The sequence below is a fragment of the Alexandromys fortis genome, unplaced genomic scaffold (genome assembly GCF_014885135.2).
Source record: "Alexandromys fortis isolate MF-2015 unplaced genomic scaffold, M_Fortis_MF-2015_v1.1 scaffold_6, whole genome shotgun sequence".
NCBI classification, from domain to species: domain Eukaryota; kingdom Metazoa; phylum Chordata; class Mammalia; order Rodentia; family Cricetidae; genus Alexandromys; species Alexandromys fortis.
Genome location: NW_026067902.1, coordinates 21,535,532 through 21,555,385, shown reverse-complemented (window position 1 = coordinate 21,555,385; position 19,854 = coordinate 21,535,532). Strand labels below are relative to the sequence as shown.

The window sequence follows — 19,854 nt, the reverse complement described above, 5'->3', positions numbered from 1 at the left end:
CTTTTATCTGTGCTGGACTGTAAGAATCTGTGATGGACGTACTGCCTCCTCCTGTCTTTTCTGTCAGTTCATGCTAGGACCACCTAGCCATGATTGAGGCCCTCTGAATTCCTATGTTACAGGTTATTTACATTAAAAACTCCCTGGGAGATCTTTTGGAGGATAAGGAATAAGAAAAATAGAGTGTCTAAAAAAATTGGGCTATGCACTTGTGCATAGCAGAGGAAAGTTTTCATAGTGAACAATATAAATGTTGAGATCTGTCATTACTCATAATTGTTCCAAATAATTGTTCCATATTACACCTGCTAGCGGTGTATGTATGAGGTGGTCGCTATGCTTTGTGAATTTCCAAGTTTCTATATAGAATGAGGATGAAATTGTGCGTAAAGTGGTTCTAGTGAAACTTTAACCACAAGCCAGGTCTTTGTCACTAAACTCCACAAAGAGGTACACAAATGGGCATTGGTCTTTCACCAAACAAACGTAAGTGATCCGAGTACTTTAGGGGGCAGCACCACATACGGTTCGCATTCCTCTGGAGACATGGTTGGCTGTAGGTTTGGAACTTATTTTGTTAGATGGTAGTCTTGGAAGCTGTTCGTCCTGTGTATGGATTACAAGTTAGCATGGTGCCAGACCTTCTAAGCATGGAAGCAAAGTCTCCCCCAAAGGACACACTCAGATGAAATGCTTTTGAAAGATGAAAAGAAGCTGACAGGAGACTCTGTGAATAGCTTCCCAGGCAACAAGTCAAAACTGCTGACTTTTACCCTTTCGTGATAGAATACACAGAGACTGGTACTCGTGGTTTTGCAGAAGAATACAATTCACATTGTTAGCAGTTTGTGTTATAACGAAGAGAACTATCTGTGTGAATTTGTGTCATTTCCTAAAAGGTGTCTGATTCACATCTGCATTCTCTAAAGGAAAGTCCAAGCTACACGCATGCCTGATAGTGTATCTACATATTCTATACATATGTACATGCCGTCAGCCATTAGAGCGTCATGTCCATTAGCTTATTTCTAGATAGTAGAAGTAAGACAGGTTAAGCATGAATTCAGTTAAAAAGAAAACCTTAAGATAGTTTACTTAAAGAGAGAGAGAGAGAGAGAGAGAGAGAGAAATTCGACCATGAAGAATTAAACACTGTCCAGACCATTCCTTTTAAAAAGTCACGGATTCTTAGTTGTACCCACTAGAGAATATCTGAACAAACATTTTTATGTCGTTTGTGTTAGCTAATTAGCTGTGTATGAAATAGTGATTGCTGTTTGTAGATAGTGAGTTTTAGTTTGTATTTCATGATGCCTAAGACCTAGAGCTATGAGTTGGCCTGCAATTGGGTAATGTCAAGTTCAATTAAAAAGTCCTGGATTTAAAATCGGGCTCCATCTCTAGCAGTTCCCTTCTAGGTAGGTAGACTGATGTGCCTACAAACAAGGGAGGGGGTGGTGAGGAAGGACAGGGAAGGGAGGAGGCGCTCGGTCAGATCTGAGGTAGTGAAGTAGGGAATCAGTCTCACAAACCATGCAAGCATGTCCAAGTCACCACTTTTAGGGTATTTCCATGAAGTGCAGGCTTTTGGGTTAAAGTAAAATTTTCAGTTTGCAGAAACCTTGGGGAAGGCAACAAGTTGATCCTCCAGGGACTTTTTATCTACGGATCAGTAAAGCAGACTGCCCGAGACACTGTCAGGAAACGATGGTCTTTTTTTAGCACACGTTTGGTGTTGGTTCCAGTAAAGAAAGAACGAGATTTGAATATGAGCGCTCAAAGCTTAACACACTTGAGCTTTTCTTCCCATTGAGTCAGCTGACTGAAAACCAGTGACTCACATTAAGAGTATGTCAGGTAGAAAAACAATGACACTGGCAACAGTGGCTGGCTTGCCCCTTTTCAAGACTGTTAATCTGAAGTTGCCCGAACCTCTGCCTCTGCGATGTTTTTGAAGTGAGATCCCAGGATACTCGTCCACAGATTCTGTTTCTTGATTTCTGGATTAGGAGCCATTACCCCGGTCCAACTGTGCTAAGACATGATTGCTTTTTGCAAGTTGAAGGGACTCTATCTTCTTCTGTGCGTACTTGAGTTGGATCTTCAGGGCATCATTATCAGCTTTCAGGGTATTTATCTCCTAAAGAGAAATGAGAATAAGGCACGTCACTAGAGAGGCGGCGAGTGGGAAATCACTTACAGTAGCACGAGTATTATATTTGATTGGCATTTCCTATTCACCGTGGTTAAGAATTAGAAACTATTTTCAAAGTGGTTATTTAGCTGTGAGTATAAAATAGCACACTAGCTATCACGGACATGTGCAAATAGCAATTACTCTTTGTTATCACATCACAGATGTGAGTGGCTAGCAGACAGAATAATCCATTCTTGGGAAGTGGGTGGAGGAAGACACAACCCCCGGATAGTGTGTAGCAGGCATCGTCACTTGGCAGACAGTAGTCTGTGGTCCGGTCTGCTCTCAGCTATGCAAAGCAGTGCTTCAAAACTCCGCGAAATGAGATGTTGTTGTTAATTTAACCTAAGTTCGCAACTCCCATTGCTGATAACTAATTCGCCTTTTTGATGGAAGACTTTTGTCTCACCCCCACACTGGGATTTAGTGTTTTGTTGGTATTAATTTAACTGTAGAGCCATGGGTTCATCACCAGGCTTCTGGTTTTGAGGCAAGTGTTCTTATGTCAGACTGACTTGCATGGACATCAGAAAGTACAGGTACACTGTCTGGTTAACTGGGCCGCCTCTGGGTTCTCAGACAGAATCCCCCAGAGTGCTGTTGACCAGCTTCTGTGAGACTGAGCACTTGCTGTGAGCCCGACACCGCTGTGGGAAAACAGGGAAGCTTAATCCTCATGCACACCCTGGAAAGAGGTGCTAGCTGTAGACTCCATAGGGGGCAGAAAGTGCTCACACATACTCCTAGAGCCCAGGCGTATCTGACTCAAATGTCTTCGATTCCTTTTTTTATTTGGTCCCATGCTGATTTCAGTTATGGCATGAACCAAAATAACATTCATTACTTTAATGTGTATTGAAATATACAGCTGTAATCAGCTGTCCTTATTGCATGCTCTTTTAAATCCTAGTTTAGCTGGATGCCTTCCTTGTGTTGAGGATTATTGGCCTAAAGACCAGTCGTGGCAGGTCCCTAACGGGACAGCAGAGCACATGATTGTGCCTCTGAAACGCTTGTGGGGAACTCTGGTCCTCAGGTCCCTGTGATGCAGGTAAAAGAAAAGAGAAGCAGCTGATACATCATCAGTGTTTGTGACCCTGGTGACTGTCACCTGTGCCTCATGGCATATCCACAGCTGTAATTCTGCCTGTAAGAAGCATGTAAGATTTGAAACCTCAGCATGGACTCCCAGCCCTGCATTTTACAGAAAGACCAACCAGGTTGCAGTGTTTAATATTTGGCATAAGGAATGTCTGGGATTAGATCCCCATACTTGGGAGGCAGAAGCAGGCAGATCTCTGAGTTTGAGGCCAACCTGGTCTACACAGTGAGTTCCAGGACAGCCAGGGCTACACAGGGAAACTCTTGTCTTGAAAAACCAAAACCAAACAGCAACAAACAAAAGCAATACAAAAAAAAAAAAAAAAAAAAAAAAAAAAAAAAAAAAGAAATGTCTTGGTGTCTCAGAGCAAGTCCTCTACTTATATCACACTCTCCTTTCAAGATTTCTTTTATTGTTCTAAAAGGTGACATTTGGTAGTTTCTTTTCCTACGGTAACGTAACTCAAGTTGACTTGTTCACTAACGCGCATTTTAAAGGTACTTTGAGTAAAAGACATGCTTTCTTCCAGAAAATCTGTTGCTCTTTTGTCCTGTGCTCCTCCTGCTACCATGTTCTTCATTCCAGTCACCAAATTAAGGCACAGACGTTGCCTAGCACATAGCTCTCGGACTCTCCTGCAGGCGTGGCAGGGAAGGAACCTTGCTGGGCACAATGAGGAGTGTCCCAGCGCCTTGTGGGTGGCTTCACTGGACATACTGTTCAGAGAAGCACGGGACGCTAGGTGGATGATGGTTTATGTACTGACAGGTCTCCAAGCGTGATACAAATCATGATGTCTGAGGGAAACAGGCAAGAAAACATTCCTTAGTAAAAACTAGACACTGTTAAAGCTAATGTCTCCTTTCTTCCTTGATAAGAAAATGACTTAGATCGCCTACATTTGGCAACTTTCTTTCTTTTTCTTGTCTGCTTACTTATCCTGCTAGTAACCAAAGTTTGAATCGTCACTCCTCTGCTTTCCCTACTGGACTTTATTTCAGCAGGAGAGCTAATTCAGGGAGGAGGGTGGCGAGAAGAGAGGCACCTGTTCCAGTTCTTGGTAGGTCCGGAGTCTGAGGTGAAGTTCCTGTTTGGGTTTTATAAGCGATTCTTTGTTCTCCCACTTGACGAACGCCCGCTTCCGGAGCAGCACTGGGCTGGGGCATGGGGATGTGGGGCTGGGAAGCACATACAGACCATCCTGGGCTGGCTTCCGTGGGGAGGACAGCACTAAGTGGCCAGCCGGCATCTCGCCGCCGACCCAAGCGGACGGGTCCGTCTGGGTGGTCTTGTGGGCAACAGTCCTCTTCAGCCGCACTGAGATCTTCTGGGAGGACACCCCCAGGAGCATGATGGTCCGGTCCTTGCTGTCTTCGCTGTGGTCCACAGCCTCCCCATTCTGAAATATAAACGCTCCTTCCTCGGGTGCTGTGGGGAGACATGTTTGTTAGTGCTCTCAGATATAGTTCAGTTCTCAACATCTGTCTCAAACAGACCTTTCTTATTTCAGGAGTCCCGCTTCCAAGCACCCTCTGTTTTCAGACATGCAATGTCAGGCACAGTAGGAGCCGAAAACCAGAGATTTTTGTGTCAGGATTCATCTACACTAAGGAAAGAACATCTTTCCTTTTTTACCTCTTTAAAAGATTTTTTTTGTGTGTATGATGTTCTGCCTGTATCATGTATGTGTGTATGTATGTATATATGTACACCACATGCATGCAGTGTCTGTGGAGGTCAGAAGAGGGTTTTGGATACCCTAAAACTGGAGTTAGAGGTGGTTGTGAGATACTATGTGGATGCTGGGAGCTAAATTCAGGTTTCTTCAAGAGCAACAAGTGCTCTTAACCTCTGAGCCATCCCTCCAGCTCCTCAAACATCTTTTCTGTTTGCACAAAAGTTACCCAGATAGCCACTGTTTCTGTGAGTTAGAATCCCTGCCTCAATGTAGCAAGGTTTCCTAGCGCTTCTAAAGATGGTGGGATAAACATATGGACAGAATGTTCCATTGTGTGGGAGGTCCTTCTGTCTATGTGTTGCTTTTATTGGTTAATGAATAAAAAAAACTGCCTTGGCCTGTTGATAGGGCAGAACTTAGGTAGGTGGGGAAAATTGGTCCGAATGCTGGGAGAAGGAAGGCAGAGAGAGAGAGAGATGCCATGGAGCTGTAGCCAGAGTCAGACATGCTGAAACTTTGCCGGTAAGCCACTGCCACGTGATGATACACAGATTAGTGGAGACGGGTTAAATTAAGATGTTAGCCAATAAGAAGTTAGAGCTAATGTGATTTAGTTAATACAGTTTTTGTGTGATTATTTTGGGGCTGAGCAGCTGGGAATGACCAAGTGGCCCTTCCTCCAACATTCCATAAATGCTTTCTGTGGACTCAGGGTGAGAGCTATGGCTCAGAGTTTGATCCAGGTACGGGACTGCTGCTCAAGACAGTAGGAACTCCCTGTGGAACTCACTTGTGCATTGGCACAGATTAATGGTGAGGTGGCAGGATTAGTTTTGTGGAGTATATTCTAAAATTTATTACCCTTATTTGATTGTGCAGGGGTAAGGACAAACCAGCCATCTGGTTTTCTTTTAGCCAATATCCCTGCCTGAGACACAGCCTGGAAATATTAACTAAAGGAGGAATTTCCCAAAGAAGTAGAGTAAGATTAGTGGATCTATTTGAGTCATGTGGGAAGATAAACTGGAGGTCATCCAAGTTTACCTTTTGTAAAGACTCAGCGCAAATTTTGAACTCTTTGCAAAGTAATTAGGGTCTATATCTCATTTATTAATAAACACATTTTGGATTCTGTTTATTTCATTAAATAGAGTTGGAATATATCTTATTTTCCAGAGTGTAGGGAATAAAGTGATTTTATGTATGAGAAAGGTTTTTTGTTGTTTCGTTGGTGATACATGTGTATTAAAATGATACATTGGCCGGGTGGTGGTGGCGCACGCCTTTAATCCCAGCACTTGAGAGGCAGAGGCAGGCAGATCTCTGTGAGTTCGAGACCATCCTGGTCTACAAGAGCAAGTTCCAGGACAGGCTCCAAAACCACAGAGAAACCTTGTCTCGAATCCCCCCCCCAAATAAAATAAAATAAAATGATACATTTTTCTCATTGCTAAATTTAAAAAGGGATTCTTTTGTGCCTGTCTTATGCCTGGGGCTAGAAGAAGGCATAGATGTCGTCTATCACTTCCCATCCAGTCCCATATTCTTTACCCTTTCTCTTTCACATGACAGCATCCATCCTATACAGTGCAGGACCTTCAGCAAATATGACCCAAATATACTGAGTTACTCCACAGGACCTAAGCTGGCTCACACGGCTGCTTCCTGATGACCAGTTCAGTGGGTATCTTTCAAATCCCTACTAGACACGTCCTTTCTGCTCCTGTGCCCTCCAGACCTAGGGAGTCTCTGATGTACTTGCTTCAGGTAGTTTCCTAACCACTCTTTGCTTGCATTTTACCATATGCAGGGTCAGTGGTGACAATTCTGGCTTAGCCCCTGATTCCTCTCGGTTGTTTTTGGTTCCTCTCCAAGCATATCTCTAGAGTTCCTCTCCCCCCCCCCCCCGCTTTTTTTTTGTATTTACTTTTCTGATTTTAGAATTTTAATCGTTTTTCTTCACCTGATCTCTCAAGGTTCTCAGTCTCGGACCGGGTGTTAATTTAATGGGCGAGGTTCCTCTTAGGGATGATGCGTATTGAACCCATGCATAAGCCTACTTCCTGCCGCCGGCCCTAAGGGCCAGTCACATGGTTTTCTGAGGCTCCTTTCTGGGTTATTAGCAATGAGTCTAGTTTTGGTCACTTTTCGTGCATAGTGGTCTCTGTTAAACTGCAGAAACCAAATTCTCAGCTGCGTCTGCCTCCTGGAAACAGGGTCTAGAAAACCACGTTTTCAGCGTCTACTAGTGTTGTTTCAGCTTCTGCTGATAGTATGTTCTCAGGACGTTTCTGAGCTATGGAGATAGTAGTCTTTGTTTCTGAGCACAGCTGTCCCTTTTACATAGCATGTTACCTTCACACGGCATGCTATGCATGCTATACGCTCATTCTCTCTGCCTCTGGCTGGGGTTTAAGGATAGAGGAAGAGAATTAACATGGGATGCTATCATGGCAGGAAGTCCATACCTGCCCTTGGTGTCGGTGCCCAGTAGCACCTGATGACTTCTTTGTCTAACTTCCGCTCTCTTATAGCAATCCAGGGAGTTAAAATCCATGACGAATCAGCCATGGCACAGCAATCGAGGTGATCTTTCTTACCCGCCAGACTTGACCCTTTCTGTGCATACCCATGGCAAATGTCCCCGGTTCCTGCTTACCATGGAGCAGATCTTTGGTTCCCAGTGGGCAAAGGTTGGACATCGGCACCACGGAGCTGATGTTCTCCGTGGATACCGCTGGGCTCTTGATTCTCTTCTTGCACTCGAACACGACCAGGTCTTTGCACTGTTTGTGGCAGTTCATCCCGCAGTCTGTGGACAAGACACTCACACTCAGCTCACAAGTCCTCCGCTCACTTTTCCTCGCATCTCTCTCACAACCAAATTCATGCACTGCTTTCTTGTCAAACTCAGCTGGTCTAGCCTCTGGAGCTAGGACACCTGGCGTCCCTAAGGGATCTAGGGAAGATGACCTCCTGATTCTTAACCTCCGTGGCAAACCCCAGAGCTTGTCACCACTGTACCAATGAGTCTCAGAACTAAGCATCATCTCATCAAGAAAAGAGATGCTGACCTGGAAAATTAGGTCCTGAGGTGCTTGAAAAAAGAAAAGCTGACTGGTCCTGTAGTAACCTTACCTAGGGTGATTCCCTTTCCTTGAGCAAGAGCTATCTTTCCAGGCTTCTACAAGGAGCGTGGCCATCTGTATTTCCAGAGCAACTGAGGCAGAGAGAGGGTCTTGTAGAGCAAAACTACCTGACTAATCTCATGGGCATCTCTCTCTTGGCTGGCAACAATTCCTCTTAGGATTCTCTTGTTTGGACACGAGGCTCTGAATGTAGCCAAGAATGTTTGGACTAAATGGATAACTACTATGCATTTAGTCCAAATGAATGTTACCAAGGGGAATTTGTTGGACAAGGGAAGTGATTCCATTTCCCCAAACTGGGACTTACCTTTACAGCGATATCCTTGCTTGATCACTCCCCAGAGCTACAAGGTAAAGAAGACAATATGGCGCAAGTCATTCATCTGCCTGGTTTGAGCCTGTGCCTTGGCATTCATTCTCTGTCTTTGTTCTACTGCCTACCAATGACTAGAGCCTGGTAGCATTGATTCTCTATCTGTCTTCCTTCTACGGCCTATCAATGGGTAGACCCTGCTAGCATTCATTTTCTGTCTATCAATGGGTAGACCCTGGTAGCTGTCTCATGTCCTGGTTCTTGGTCCTGCTACCTATACAAAAGCTCTGTACACCCCAGTGCTCTGCAGGCCAGATGTGGATGAATCCAGGCCAACAGGCTCCTGAGGACTGAGTATGACATCCTGTGTCAGAAACTTGGGTTTGCCGAAAACTATTAGTTGGGTTGGGACAGAGGGCAGGCAGCACTCAGGTAACCTCTGAGATAAGATCACTTTGGGATGATTTCCCCCATGTATGTAATACATTGTGGTCACACTCATTCCTCTGTCCCATCCTCCTTTATCCTTCCCCCTGTCCTACCAACCTTCACTCTTCTCCATAAGTCTCTCTTCCACTGCCATATCTTTCTAGTGTCTGTTCTGTGACACCCTGGGTTTAGCCAGGGCCACCCTGTGGGGTGTGGAGTGCCCACTGGACCGCAGGCAAGTTGTTTCTTTTGAAAGGGGAAGGGAGTGTTTATCTTCTCACATCTGACACAGCATGGAACACTTTTAACAGGCACATTCCAACTCCACATTTCTGTACCATTTATTCCAGAACTTTAATGCACCAGGGAAGAAAAAAAAAAAGCAGGAAGAAATTAGATGCAGGCTAAGTCCATAGAGGATTGTGTTTTCTGGGTGTTCTTTTGGGTTCTGAGCCGGAGTGATTATGTAAGGATTTTGAGACCGTGCGCGTCTTACTTGTTTAAACTGTCCTGCATATACCGCCCAACACACACAGACACACACACACACACACACACACACACACACACACACACACACCACGTTCAGCTCTGACACTCTAAGAGTGACTTACAAAGCCAGCACAGTTGTCACAGAAAGTAGGCTTCAGGTAGGTGGTCTCTTGAAAGTTGTGAGGAAAGCCCAGGCCCAGCTTGGAATAGATGGAGCTGGCCCTCATGAAGTAGGCTGTGATCTCATCCCTGCTGATGAGGCCTTCCCTGCAGCGAATGACAGGCAAGGCGTTGAGTATGGGAAGGAAGGTTTCCAGCCTTTGGACCTAGCCTTCCCTTCTGTCCTTCCCGTGGCTGCTTCCTTGAGTTCTCCTCATCGTTAGGGTGCAGGATAGCATGGGCTGGGAGTGAGGCAGTTGACTGCTTATCACTGGTGGTAAATGGCCACACGGATCCGAGTACTCAGGACTGAAGGGGAAGCTGTGCAATGTTAATGTGTGTATAGGCAAGCAAAGGCCTCCTGCTCCCGTGTCTGACTTGAGACAGAAAGCCATGTGTAGAACCCACGGCCAAGAGTTTGTTTTTCTGTGGAGAACTGGGATAAAGCTTTTAGAGCCACAAGAAAAACACAGGAAATATTGATAGAACTATGAGTTCTTCCATGGTTTGTAACGCCAAAGCAGGAAGGAAGGCCCAGTGTTTCTCCTAAGCTGGTGGCACTGGGAGTCTTTGGGAGTCTTTTCAGAAAGCTTATGGATTATCACGGGCTGCAGCAGCCCAGGGTACAGGCGTGAGGTCTTCACTTGATGGCGGCATTTGCTTCCAGGATATACCATCTAAGCCTGGCAGCACACATGTTTGCAAGTTGCTCAGCGACTGCTTCCACAGTCCCATGCATCACCCTCACCTGTCTTTGTCCATCACGCAGAAGGAAAATGGAAAGCTTGCGGCAATCTTTTCAAACTCCTCCTGCGAGATGTAGCCATCCTGGTCGAGATCGTAGTTCTTGAAGACAGACTGAAAAAAAAAAAAAAAAGATTTCTTCCCTTTACTGAAGGAAAGCAATCACCTATCCCTGTAGCTAAATGACAAGGGGGCGGATACATAAGAGCTCGGCAGCAGCCTAAGTAAGAGCAGCGCTGAGCTGTGACCCCTCAACTGTGGCACTGGCGCAGCAGGGCACATCCTGGGCCTCTGCTCTCCCAGCCGCTACAGGGTGCCTAGGTGCTCTCAACCTGTAAATATCAACTGTGCCACGCCCTGGCTGCTGCACACAGCTACTCCATGGGGTAGAGGATGGGCGTTCTCCCTCCACTCTGCCCTCCCTGCAGGTCTCTCTTTCCTTCCCAATTGGAAGTGTTCTCGAGTCCTGTGCTCCTCGTTGTTCTGCATGTGTGACTGGAGTGGGAAGACAGCATGCAGTCCATCCCCTTCCTTAGCAGCTAGCCAGACCAAGCGGTGCCAAGTTTCCCATCCTCCTTCTTAGCATTATTATATGCTGACATTGGCCACATATTAACCAGTAACTTTTAATCATATGTTCCCCTGCAAGGGCCTTTTAAGCATGGCAAACCCGCCCACTGGAGACCAGTGTGTTGACATTATTTCCTCTGAAATGTCCTACAGCCACCGTGTGTGGAGTGAGCAGCTTTGTGTTCCCAAGGGAACAGGTTTGAGCATCCTCACCTCCATGTCTCTATCTCCCTGGCCCCTTCTCTTCCCCACATCCTAAAATTAAAGCAGGCTATACTGTGATTTTTGTCTGCTGAAATGGGTACTTACATCCACCATCCTCTGGACATGTTTGCTGATGGTCTTTGGGTCTGGTTTGGGAGACACTCCAGAGGCCCAGTCCACTACAACTGGCGGCTTCGAAGGAGTCAGTGGCTAAAATGGAATAGGGAAACCCTTGTGACTGACACAGGTTAACAGGGCTCCTTCCTTTCGCGACATCTGACTGTGTGCCGTGGCAGAAGAAAGAGCACACAGTCGGAATCTGTCTGGATTAGCTTGGCCAATAGGTTTCTAAAGAGCGCCTACGGGACCCCCAGCTGCAGACAATTTCGCTCCTCAGTGGGCCTGACTTCCAGGCTCCTCTCCATTGGCTCTTTTCTCAGATGTATCAACAAAGGTTAACATGAATCATGCCCTTTGCCCCTGTGCTCCAGTCCCATTTTAGTAGAGACGGATGAGGAAAAGCTAATCAAGACAGCAAGATGTACAAGGAAGAAATGCACTCTGCATATGCTGAGAGAGAATCTGTTGTAGATAATTTGAACCTTGGCCCCAATTAAAATTCCCCTGAAAATAGAAGTTGCTGATCCTTCTTCTGAAACACCTCTAGTGCCCTGGGTATGGATCCTCCTGACCATTCTATAGAGGCAATGGGATTTAGCAACCCAAAACAAATAACAACAACAACAACAAAAATGGATTTCTTGTGGGTAGGCAACTCTCTTCCCTCAAGTCCTTCTCGCTTGGGGAGTTAGGAAGCCTTCTAGGAGATGGAAAGAATTCTGCTGCTTACTTGTCAGTAAGAGAGGCAGGCTCAGGTAACCTGTAATGGTCCTACTGTGTGCAAAACCAGGACTTGGTGCTGTTTTGAGTCCTACTGGGCACAGGAGTTCAGAAGATCTAGTACCTTCCAAACCCAGAACGCCACAGGCCACTGACATTTTTCTTTCTACCATGGCAGGAAGTTTTATGAATTTTGCTTTTTAGTGTGAGTGTTGCTGTTATCACCCCGTTTTAGAAACGAGACATGGGGACCCTTTGACAGGAGGGAGACAGCACCGTGCTTCGTAACACTGCCTCTGACAGATTTGACCCCACCCCCATTGGGCACACGTCATTTCCTGTTCACACAGGGGTCCCTTGGTCTCAACAAAAAGCTGCTGATGGATAAGAACTATGTGTTACGTGTATGTTGAGAAGCCTTGCCCAAAGCTGAGCACACAGCACAAACCATACACTTAGTAAGCAACCGAAGCCCAGCTTCTTGAGAAGGAATTTACACTCAGCATCAGGATGAGAAACTTACCGGGGCTCTGTGGTTCCTTGGTTCGCGGGCATAGGAGAGCTCATAGATTTCATCTTCTGTGTAGTACAGATCCAGGGATAACTGCAGTTGAAGCAGAATATGGTTCATTTCCAGAACACTACCTTTCCTAGAGCTGAGGTCTTATTCTTGGCTACATCTTCCCAGTGGTTTGTTTTCTTTTCCATTTTTTTTAGGTTTATTTATTATATATACAGTGTTCTGTCTGCATGCCTGTAGACATGTTCTGTTTGCCTGCAGGCCAGAAGAGGGCGTCATATCTTACTACAAGTAGTTGTAAGCCACCACGTGATTGCTGGGAATTGAACTCAGGACCTCTGGAAGAGCAGCCAGTGCTCTTAACCGCTGAGCCATCTCTCCAGCCCATTTTCTTAGTGCTTAGCAGGGATTTTGTTTGTTTTTAGATGTATTCATTTTCTTGTATGTTTGAGCACTATGTCTGCATGCAAGTATGTGTGCATGGTGTGCTTATGCCTACAGAGGTCAGAAGAAGGCATTAGTTTCCCTAGAGCTGGAGTTACTGATGGTTGGGAATCACCATGTGGATGCTGGGAACCGAACCCTGGTCATCTGTAAGTGCAGCAAGTATTCTTAACCACGAGTCATCTCTCCAGACTCAGCAGTTTGGAAAACACTAAGTTGGGGCCAGTAAGATGCCTTTGCAGGTAAAATCACTTGCTGTGGAAGCTTGGAGACCTAAGCTTAGTTTCTGGAACCACGATAAAGCTGGAAGAAGAGAAACGACTTCACAAAGTTGTCTTCTAACATCCATACCCACACCATGGCATGTGAGCACATGTGTGTGTGTGTGTGTGCATGTGCATGTGTGCATGTGTGTGAGTGCACGTGTGAGCCATTGCTCCATCTTGTGCACAGACAAACACGTATACATACAAACAAATATAAAATGAAAATCCTGCTACTTTGATAGGGAAAACTTTAATTCGTTCCTGTTAGAATGTTCTTAAATACTGACCAAGTTCTAAGGTGTTCTCTTTATTTGTGATTTATTATCTATGCATCTCTAAAGACTTGATGTTGGTGTGTTGGTGTGCGAGACTCGCCAAAGTCACTTGTTTAAAGAAAGAGGGTTTCAACCCCCAAACTGCACCCAAGCTGGGGGTGAAGCCTTGGCTCCATCACCATGCTCTGTGAGGCAGGAAGAGACCCTGGCCACCATTCCTCCCACTGGGGACAGAGAAGCCAGGTTTCAACTTGTGTAATTTTAGAACAGGAGGTTTGGATCACCCCAAGACTGGCCCCTTAGAGTTCAGAGAGGAGGGAGCAGATTGGAGAGCATAGGCCCACATCCGTGCAGCTAGCGCTCTGAAGCATCACAAGTTTGGAAGTGCAGCAGATGTCACCCGCACCCACTGCAAAGCTGATCTCCACTCCCCACACCCACCCTTGGCTGGGATGTGTCCAGGCACAGAGATCTAAGCTGAAACTAGCTGGTTTTGTTGCTTTGTTTGTTTTTTACCCCTGCCTTATTGTATTTAGTGAGAACAAGCTGTCTCCACTAGTGACCAAGGTTTGCGTCTGATTTGCTATCAGCTCCACCTTGAAAGCTTAGGGACAGCTTTTTGCAAGAGTAGGAGCACACCCCTAGAAGTCTACAAGGCACAGTGCTTAAAAGAAAAGCCTCCTGGGTCCCACTCTCCAGCTCGATTCTAAGTTGAGGCCTCTATTGCTTAACAATGTCAGCTCCTCTGCGAAGCTGAACTTTGTGTCTCCGTATCCCATTCCTAAAGAGGAGCTGGCAGTGTATGGGAAAGGAAGTCGAATGGACCCGGCACATAGCTAGTACGTAGTAATTATTCTCCCATGGGGATCTCACCGTTAGCAGGTGCACCAGGTCCTTGTTGGCATCCAGTGGTGGGGCTACCTCCTGCAGCTGGACCAGTTCATTGATATGATTGTAAAGGGCCAGGAGCTTTTGGACGTTCACCTTCCCGTCCTCCAGATAGTCGGGCATGGCTTCATACAGGGAAATGAGGTCCTTGAGGTGCACCCCCAGGATGGGGATTTTGAAGTGGGTGCACTCCCCATAGGCTCGCCTGTAGTTGTCATAGTTTCTGCAGGAGGACAGCAGTTCAGTCATCTCACCCAGAACCTACAAAGCAGAGCAGACTGGTCACAGATGCCTGTGAGGCCGAGTATGCCACCTTGCTTACGCGCATGTCCGCCGTGATTTTACCCCATCCTGCATTCATTGAACCATGCATGACGCATCTCATTTGTAGCTATTACAACTCTCAAATTAAAACTCCAGCCACGTCAAATGTCAGAGCATAGTCATAACCGAAGTATGTGTTCCTCGATTTTATCATTTTATATCAAAACGATTTATTCTTAGAACTAATATAAGCTCTTGACACAACAATTAGAGGTGCAGGAGGACACACGGTAAATAAGTGTCTTCGGAACCCCAAACTCTAAGTTGCCTTCCCTGCTGTCCTTGGAAGCCTCCAGAAGCATCATGTTGAATCGTGTCCAGCTTGTGAGGTCAGCAGGCATAGCCTTAGCTGCTGGCCTGGGAAGCTGTGTTTTATTTGGGGAGGGCAGGTTACTATTCTGTGGCTCAAGATTCTCAAAATGGGCCCATGCCTAAAGGGAGCAGCCAGAGTGTCTTCTCAAACACATGTAATAACCATATTAGACTCTATGCCAAATTCTCTTTAACAAGAGCCATGTCTATATAGTGAGGGAGTAGAGGCTTGGACTGTGCCCACTCAGTCATCCCGAGACAGCAAGAGATTCCCCCGTCATCCCTTTGTCAAATACTGCGGGCAAGTGTGAGCTATGTGAACCCATGAGATGAGATGAACAGCGGGATGTAAGATATATTAATTTTTGTTAGTGTTTCCATGGTTTCTGATACCTAAGCGATCTTTTCAGTAACAGTTCAGTAGAACTGTTGGGAATGAAAAGGTGACTGAAGACATTTCTGGGTACCCAGCCATAGGGAAGGGGCCTCTCATGGGTCCAGCATGGCGAAGGGAGGGGCTAATTAAAAGGGACTCCTTGTAAGGAGGATGAATACACGGGATAAATGGACAGGGATATCGAGACTCAGGAATCTTTCCCTATAAAGAATCCCCTCTTCCAGGTTAGGATGTTTATGATTTGTGGATAGCAAAGTCCCGAGACACGAGATGACAGCGCTCAAACAGCCATCATTACCTAGCCCGTGCCATGCATGGCTCACCACATCACGGTGGGCGGTACGTACACCAGCAACCCTCTGCCATGGAGATTAAGGATATCCTGTGACATCTAACTAAGAATGCGGGACAGTCCATGAGACACTTCGGGAAAACCATTGTGAGTAAGCCATGTCATAAAACAGTAGCAAGTGACCAGGGGATGCAGCTCGGTGACCAGGCCCTTCTCAACAATACCATATCTAAAGAGTACATTTCCAGCTCTGGAAATTCAAGGATCCAGAAAATCTGCAAGTGTGCTGAGTGAGCTAGGGCTCCAGGCTTCCACTGCATAAATACATCTGACACACACTATGAGCAACTGAGCTTCTATTTGTTGGGGTGAAACATTCCGAAGTGAGGAGAGACTAGGAGAGTATTGAACATTTGATGCCTTGTAGGCACAGGGAAGAGGCACACGTTATTTCTTCTAAGTGGTCTGGCAGAGAGAGGGACAGTGACACTGCGGCTGGGAAGAATCTCACACACTCTCAGGTCTGTGACTCATGCATCCTGACTTCCTTAGGGTTTGCCTGCCTGTCCCTAGCTGGGTTGAGCAGGGGTATGTAGTCTTCGGGGCCCCGGAACACACAGGTCACTGACCTTATTGATCTCATGCGGGACATGTGAACTTGTCTCCTTGAGCCTGGAGATGGAGCTGTGGCACAGCCCCCCGATCACAGCCATCAGCGTGTTGAAGTTCTGCAGCTGGTGGAGCTTCTGTGACACAGGACACATGACAACAGAGTCACTGTACATGTCATCACACGGGGGGGGGGTAGAGGCGACATCTCTGTGCTGCACATTTTCCGTATAATGTTAGACTAACAGCCAGGGGCTTCAGTTTTCTCCCTTTTTATTGACCTCTAGACCAGATCCGAGATCAGCAGGGAGGCCACGTGCCTCTCTTTCGTGGTATCTGATCTGTGAACTATCATCTAAATCGTTGGTGTCTAAGGATCATTGAGTACATACTTAAGATGTCTGGAGCCAACCCCATACCTTCTGGCTCCCCAGACTGGGGATAGGCTTAGAAAGTATGTCACATCTGTCTTTAATAAATATCAGAGCAGGTGGGCCACTTCCAAACTTGGGGAAATACTGGTGCAGGCCATTCTGGGTTGGAAAATGTAACAGGCACAACCGTATTGCCTTTATCCTATTGCCAGGCTTATTGTTGAGGATCTTATGTGTGATCTTATGCCAGTGAAGGATAAAATAGCTGGGGAAGAGAAGTTAGGATCTCTTCCCCTCAAACATCGACCATTCTATTCACAGAGCCTCAACTCAAGAACCTAAGACAACTCAGGCTGGCCTGGCTCTGCCCATCTGCTGGCCATATGGCTAGTTATGAGAAGCTCATGTGTCTCCTGAAAAAGCATTGCAGTGCTGAGTCTTGATCTTGACGTGGTCCACATGGCCTTCCACTTTGCTCTTGGGTGAGAACGAAGAAGAGCTGCATGTCTAGACCAGGAGACAACAGAAGATGCACACGCCTCATTGTGGGTCAGAGGGGACACAACTCTGACACGCTGGACTCCAGGTAAAAGGAAGAAGTCAGTTACCCCAGGCCTAGGATCTCAGTCCAGCCACTTACCTGAGCCACGTGGATGAACTTGATGAAGACCTCTGCGCGCAGCTGTGGGGTGGGACGGCTGAGCACCATCAGCTGTACCCACTGGGAGATGCCATTGCACAGGGCGATGGACCGCTCCATGGTGGGGTTCTCCTTCACGCAGCTATTTACGAGGTAATTTTGATAATCAGAGAACTGGAGGGAAAAAAAGACAACTATCAGGTATTCTTGGAGTTCTGAGGGGCACATCAGCTCTGCTCGGTGGTGGCTGGGAACCAGTATGGGCGAACAAGTCTGTGGCTACCACCCTGGCATCTTTGCTACCAGGTCACAAAGAACGATGGATGGGAGGTCACATTGGGATCTCTCTGTATGACGTCCATTAGGCACACAAGGATGGATACAAGTAATTAACCCAAACGACATACTTGAGAAGATGGTTTTCTCCCTCCTGAACAGAGCACAGCACAGTAGCAAATGTTTATCAGTTCTAGCTGTGAATCTCCAGTTGGAGAACACAATTCTCCTTCTAGAACCTTCTCTTTCCATCTGCTGTCTACAAAAGCTGTGATCATAAAACCTCCCTGCTTAGGACACGAGCCTGCTATAAACACCGAGACAACCCATGGTATAGAAGCACAGTTCCACACAAACATGTAGTAGTGCTAACAGGAAGATCATGCTAACACTAGCCTGTCTGAACTACCCTGAGCAGGGGCCCAGGTACCTGAAACACAGCTAAATAGATACACAGTGACCTTGTTTTCCCAACCTGTCAGTAGCGTTAGCTATGGACAAGAATGGGACTGCAAGTGTCCCATTGATATCAAAGGGACTGTGTGGTCTAAGTGATGATTGTAGCTGACATGTCTCTGTTACAAGAATCTCTCAGCTTCAGCAGTGAAGAAGAACCCAGTCTCCCGGGATACTGCTATGGGAGGCTGTGGTGATGTGCTTGGAAAGCCGGGGTGGGCAGGTCAGATAGCTAGTAGAATGTGAGCGAAGCATCAGGACCAATCCAAGCGCCAGCGCATGCCGGGCTGTGCTACTTTTCTAGTGCTCCAGAGATGATGGGAATTCCAACCGGAGGAAGACTGGCCACTCCCACTACTCACACCTGTTAGACTTGTGGTGTGGTGGAAAACCAACTTTCGAGACTACACACACACACACACAGACACACACACACACACACACACACACACAGAGAGAGAGAGAGAGAGAGAGAGAGAGAGAGAGAGAGAGAGAGAGAGAGCACATGAATGTCTGTTTTGCCTAAATAAAACAGATGCCCATTAACCGATCTCCATCCATGGTGCTGCTATTGCTGGCAGGTGGACATATCCCAGTGGGACAAAAGCGCTCTTTAGAAGAGCGGTGAGGGCTGCCACAGCAAGCAAAGATCTTCCTGGCTCTAAGAGGAAGTGTTCACCCTCATTACGACGAATGCACTATGTCCCTTCTCACTCGAAATAAGTTCAATCCATTTGTCTCTTTAAAGAGAGAGAATTATCCACGAGATAAAGTTTTCCCATAAAGGGCTAAAAAAAAATCACAGCGGAGCTACATTTCCCCAATGTTGGAGGGAAAGTTACTATTTGTAACTGCATAGGAAAAATAAAAGCAAACAAGAACCCACTGAAAAAGCCTTCTATGAAGGGGCCGTGGCACTCAAAGGAGAGAAGGCTTTTATCTGTAAACAGAACACTGTTCCACCCAGAGAGGCTGGCTCTGATTCCTTCTCCTCCCTGCCACTTCTGCCTCCCCACAGCTGAGCACCGGCATCAAGCAGACATCACGCAGGCCCAGGACGGCTCTGCCAGTTTCTCCGGCACAGCTCTGATTTCCAATGTGATAACGTTCCCTTTTCAAAGGCTTTCAGCTCTGTCTAGCCTTGGGACCCGGGAGGTGGGTTAACTGGAAAATTCCCAGCCTCACAATGGGGGCCCAGTGCTTTATCTGGGGGGTGCCCAGGAGGAAACTAGGTAGTTGGCACTGGGGAGCCTTTGGATCCAGCACCAAGGGGAAGCTCTTGGGTCTCTGGTTGGGCGATGGCAGTCAGGGTGTTATGGGAGAAGCTATGACATAATCTCTGCCATCTGGGCTCAGGAAGTTGGGGCTGAGTGACTGGGAGACCTGAGCCTCCACTGGAATAAGCTGTGTGGCCCTTGCTCAAGTCAATCCCGTGACCCTCCACCCTCCACCTGGGGAACACAGGTCATTCTAAGGCAGCAGCAAAGTACTGACTAGCGTCAGAGCGAAAACTGAAGACGGTCCCTGGGGGAGGGAGGGGCGCCTGAGTGGAATAAGTGTGTCACGTTTCAGAAAAGCACATTGGCCAGGGACAGCAGGTTGCAGCTAACACAGTGACAAGCTCTCTTGTGTGGAACAGTGTCTCGGGTGTCCTGTGGAGTTAGTTGTGAGGACCGTAGTGAGAACAGGATGTGCCGGGACGGTTGCTGATGGTTAAGTAAAGCCCCCTCTCTCCCTTCAGCTCTCTCTTCCTTTGCTCTGCTTGGCTATACCAGCAGCATGAGTTAGGTAAGCAGTTTGCTTCCAGAAGTATGGTAATGCCGGCCATGCCGGCACCGTTTCAGGAATTTAAGTATGTTTTAGAAAGACTGGCCATATTTGTTTTATTTTTAGGACTTCCCAGA

General features: G+C 46.7%; 1 protein-coding gene across 1 annotated transcript in view; it reads right to left on the bottom strand.

The window, feature by feature from the left end:
• Positions 1-261: 261 nt before the first annotated feature.
• Rasgrp1 (RAS guanyl releasing protein 1) overlaps positions 262-19,854 on the bottom strand; it is a 65,070-nt gene continuing 45,477 nt past the window's right edge. Inside the window, exons 6-16 of the mRNA XM_050133047.1 lie at positions 17,219-17,465; positions 16,225-16,341; positions 14,256-14,531; positions 12,401-12,481; positions 11,143-11,247; positions 10,268-10,377; positions 9,483-9,627; positions 8,434-8,470; positions 7,637-7,789; positions 4,345-4,727; positions 262-2,140 (exon numbers count right to left, since the gene is read on the bottom strand). Of these exons, the coding sequence (XP_049989004.1) occupies positions 2,006-2,140; positions 4,345-4,727; positions 7,637-7,789; positions 8,434-8,470; positions 9,483-9,627; positions 10,268-10,377; positions 11,143-11,247; positions 12,401-12,481; positions 14,256-14,531; positions 16,225-16,341; positions 17,219-17,465 (1,789 nt within the window). The 3' untranslated portion in view covers positions 262-2,005. The remainder of the gene's footprint in view (positions 2,141-4,344; positions 4,728-7,636; positions 7,790-8,433; positions 8,471-9,482; positions 9,628-10,267; positions 10,378-11,142; positions 11,248-12,400; positions 12,482-14,255; positions 14,532-16,224; positions 16,342-17,218; positions 17,466-19,854) is intronic.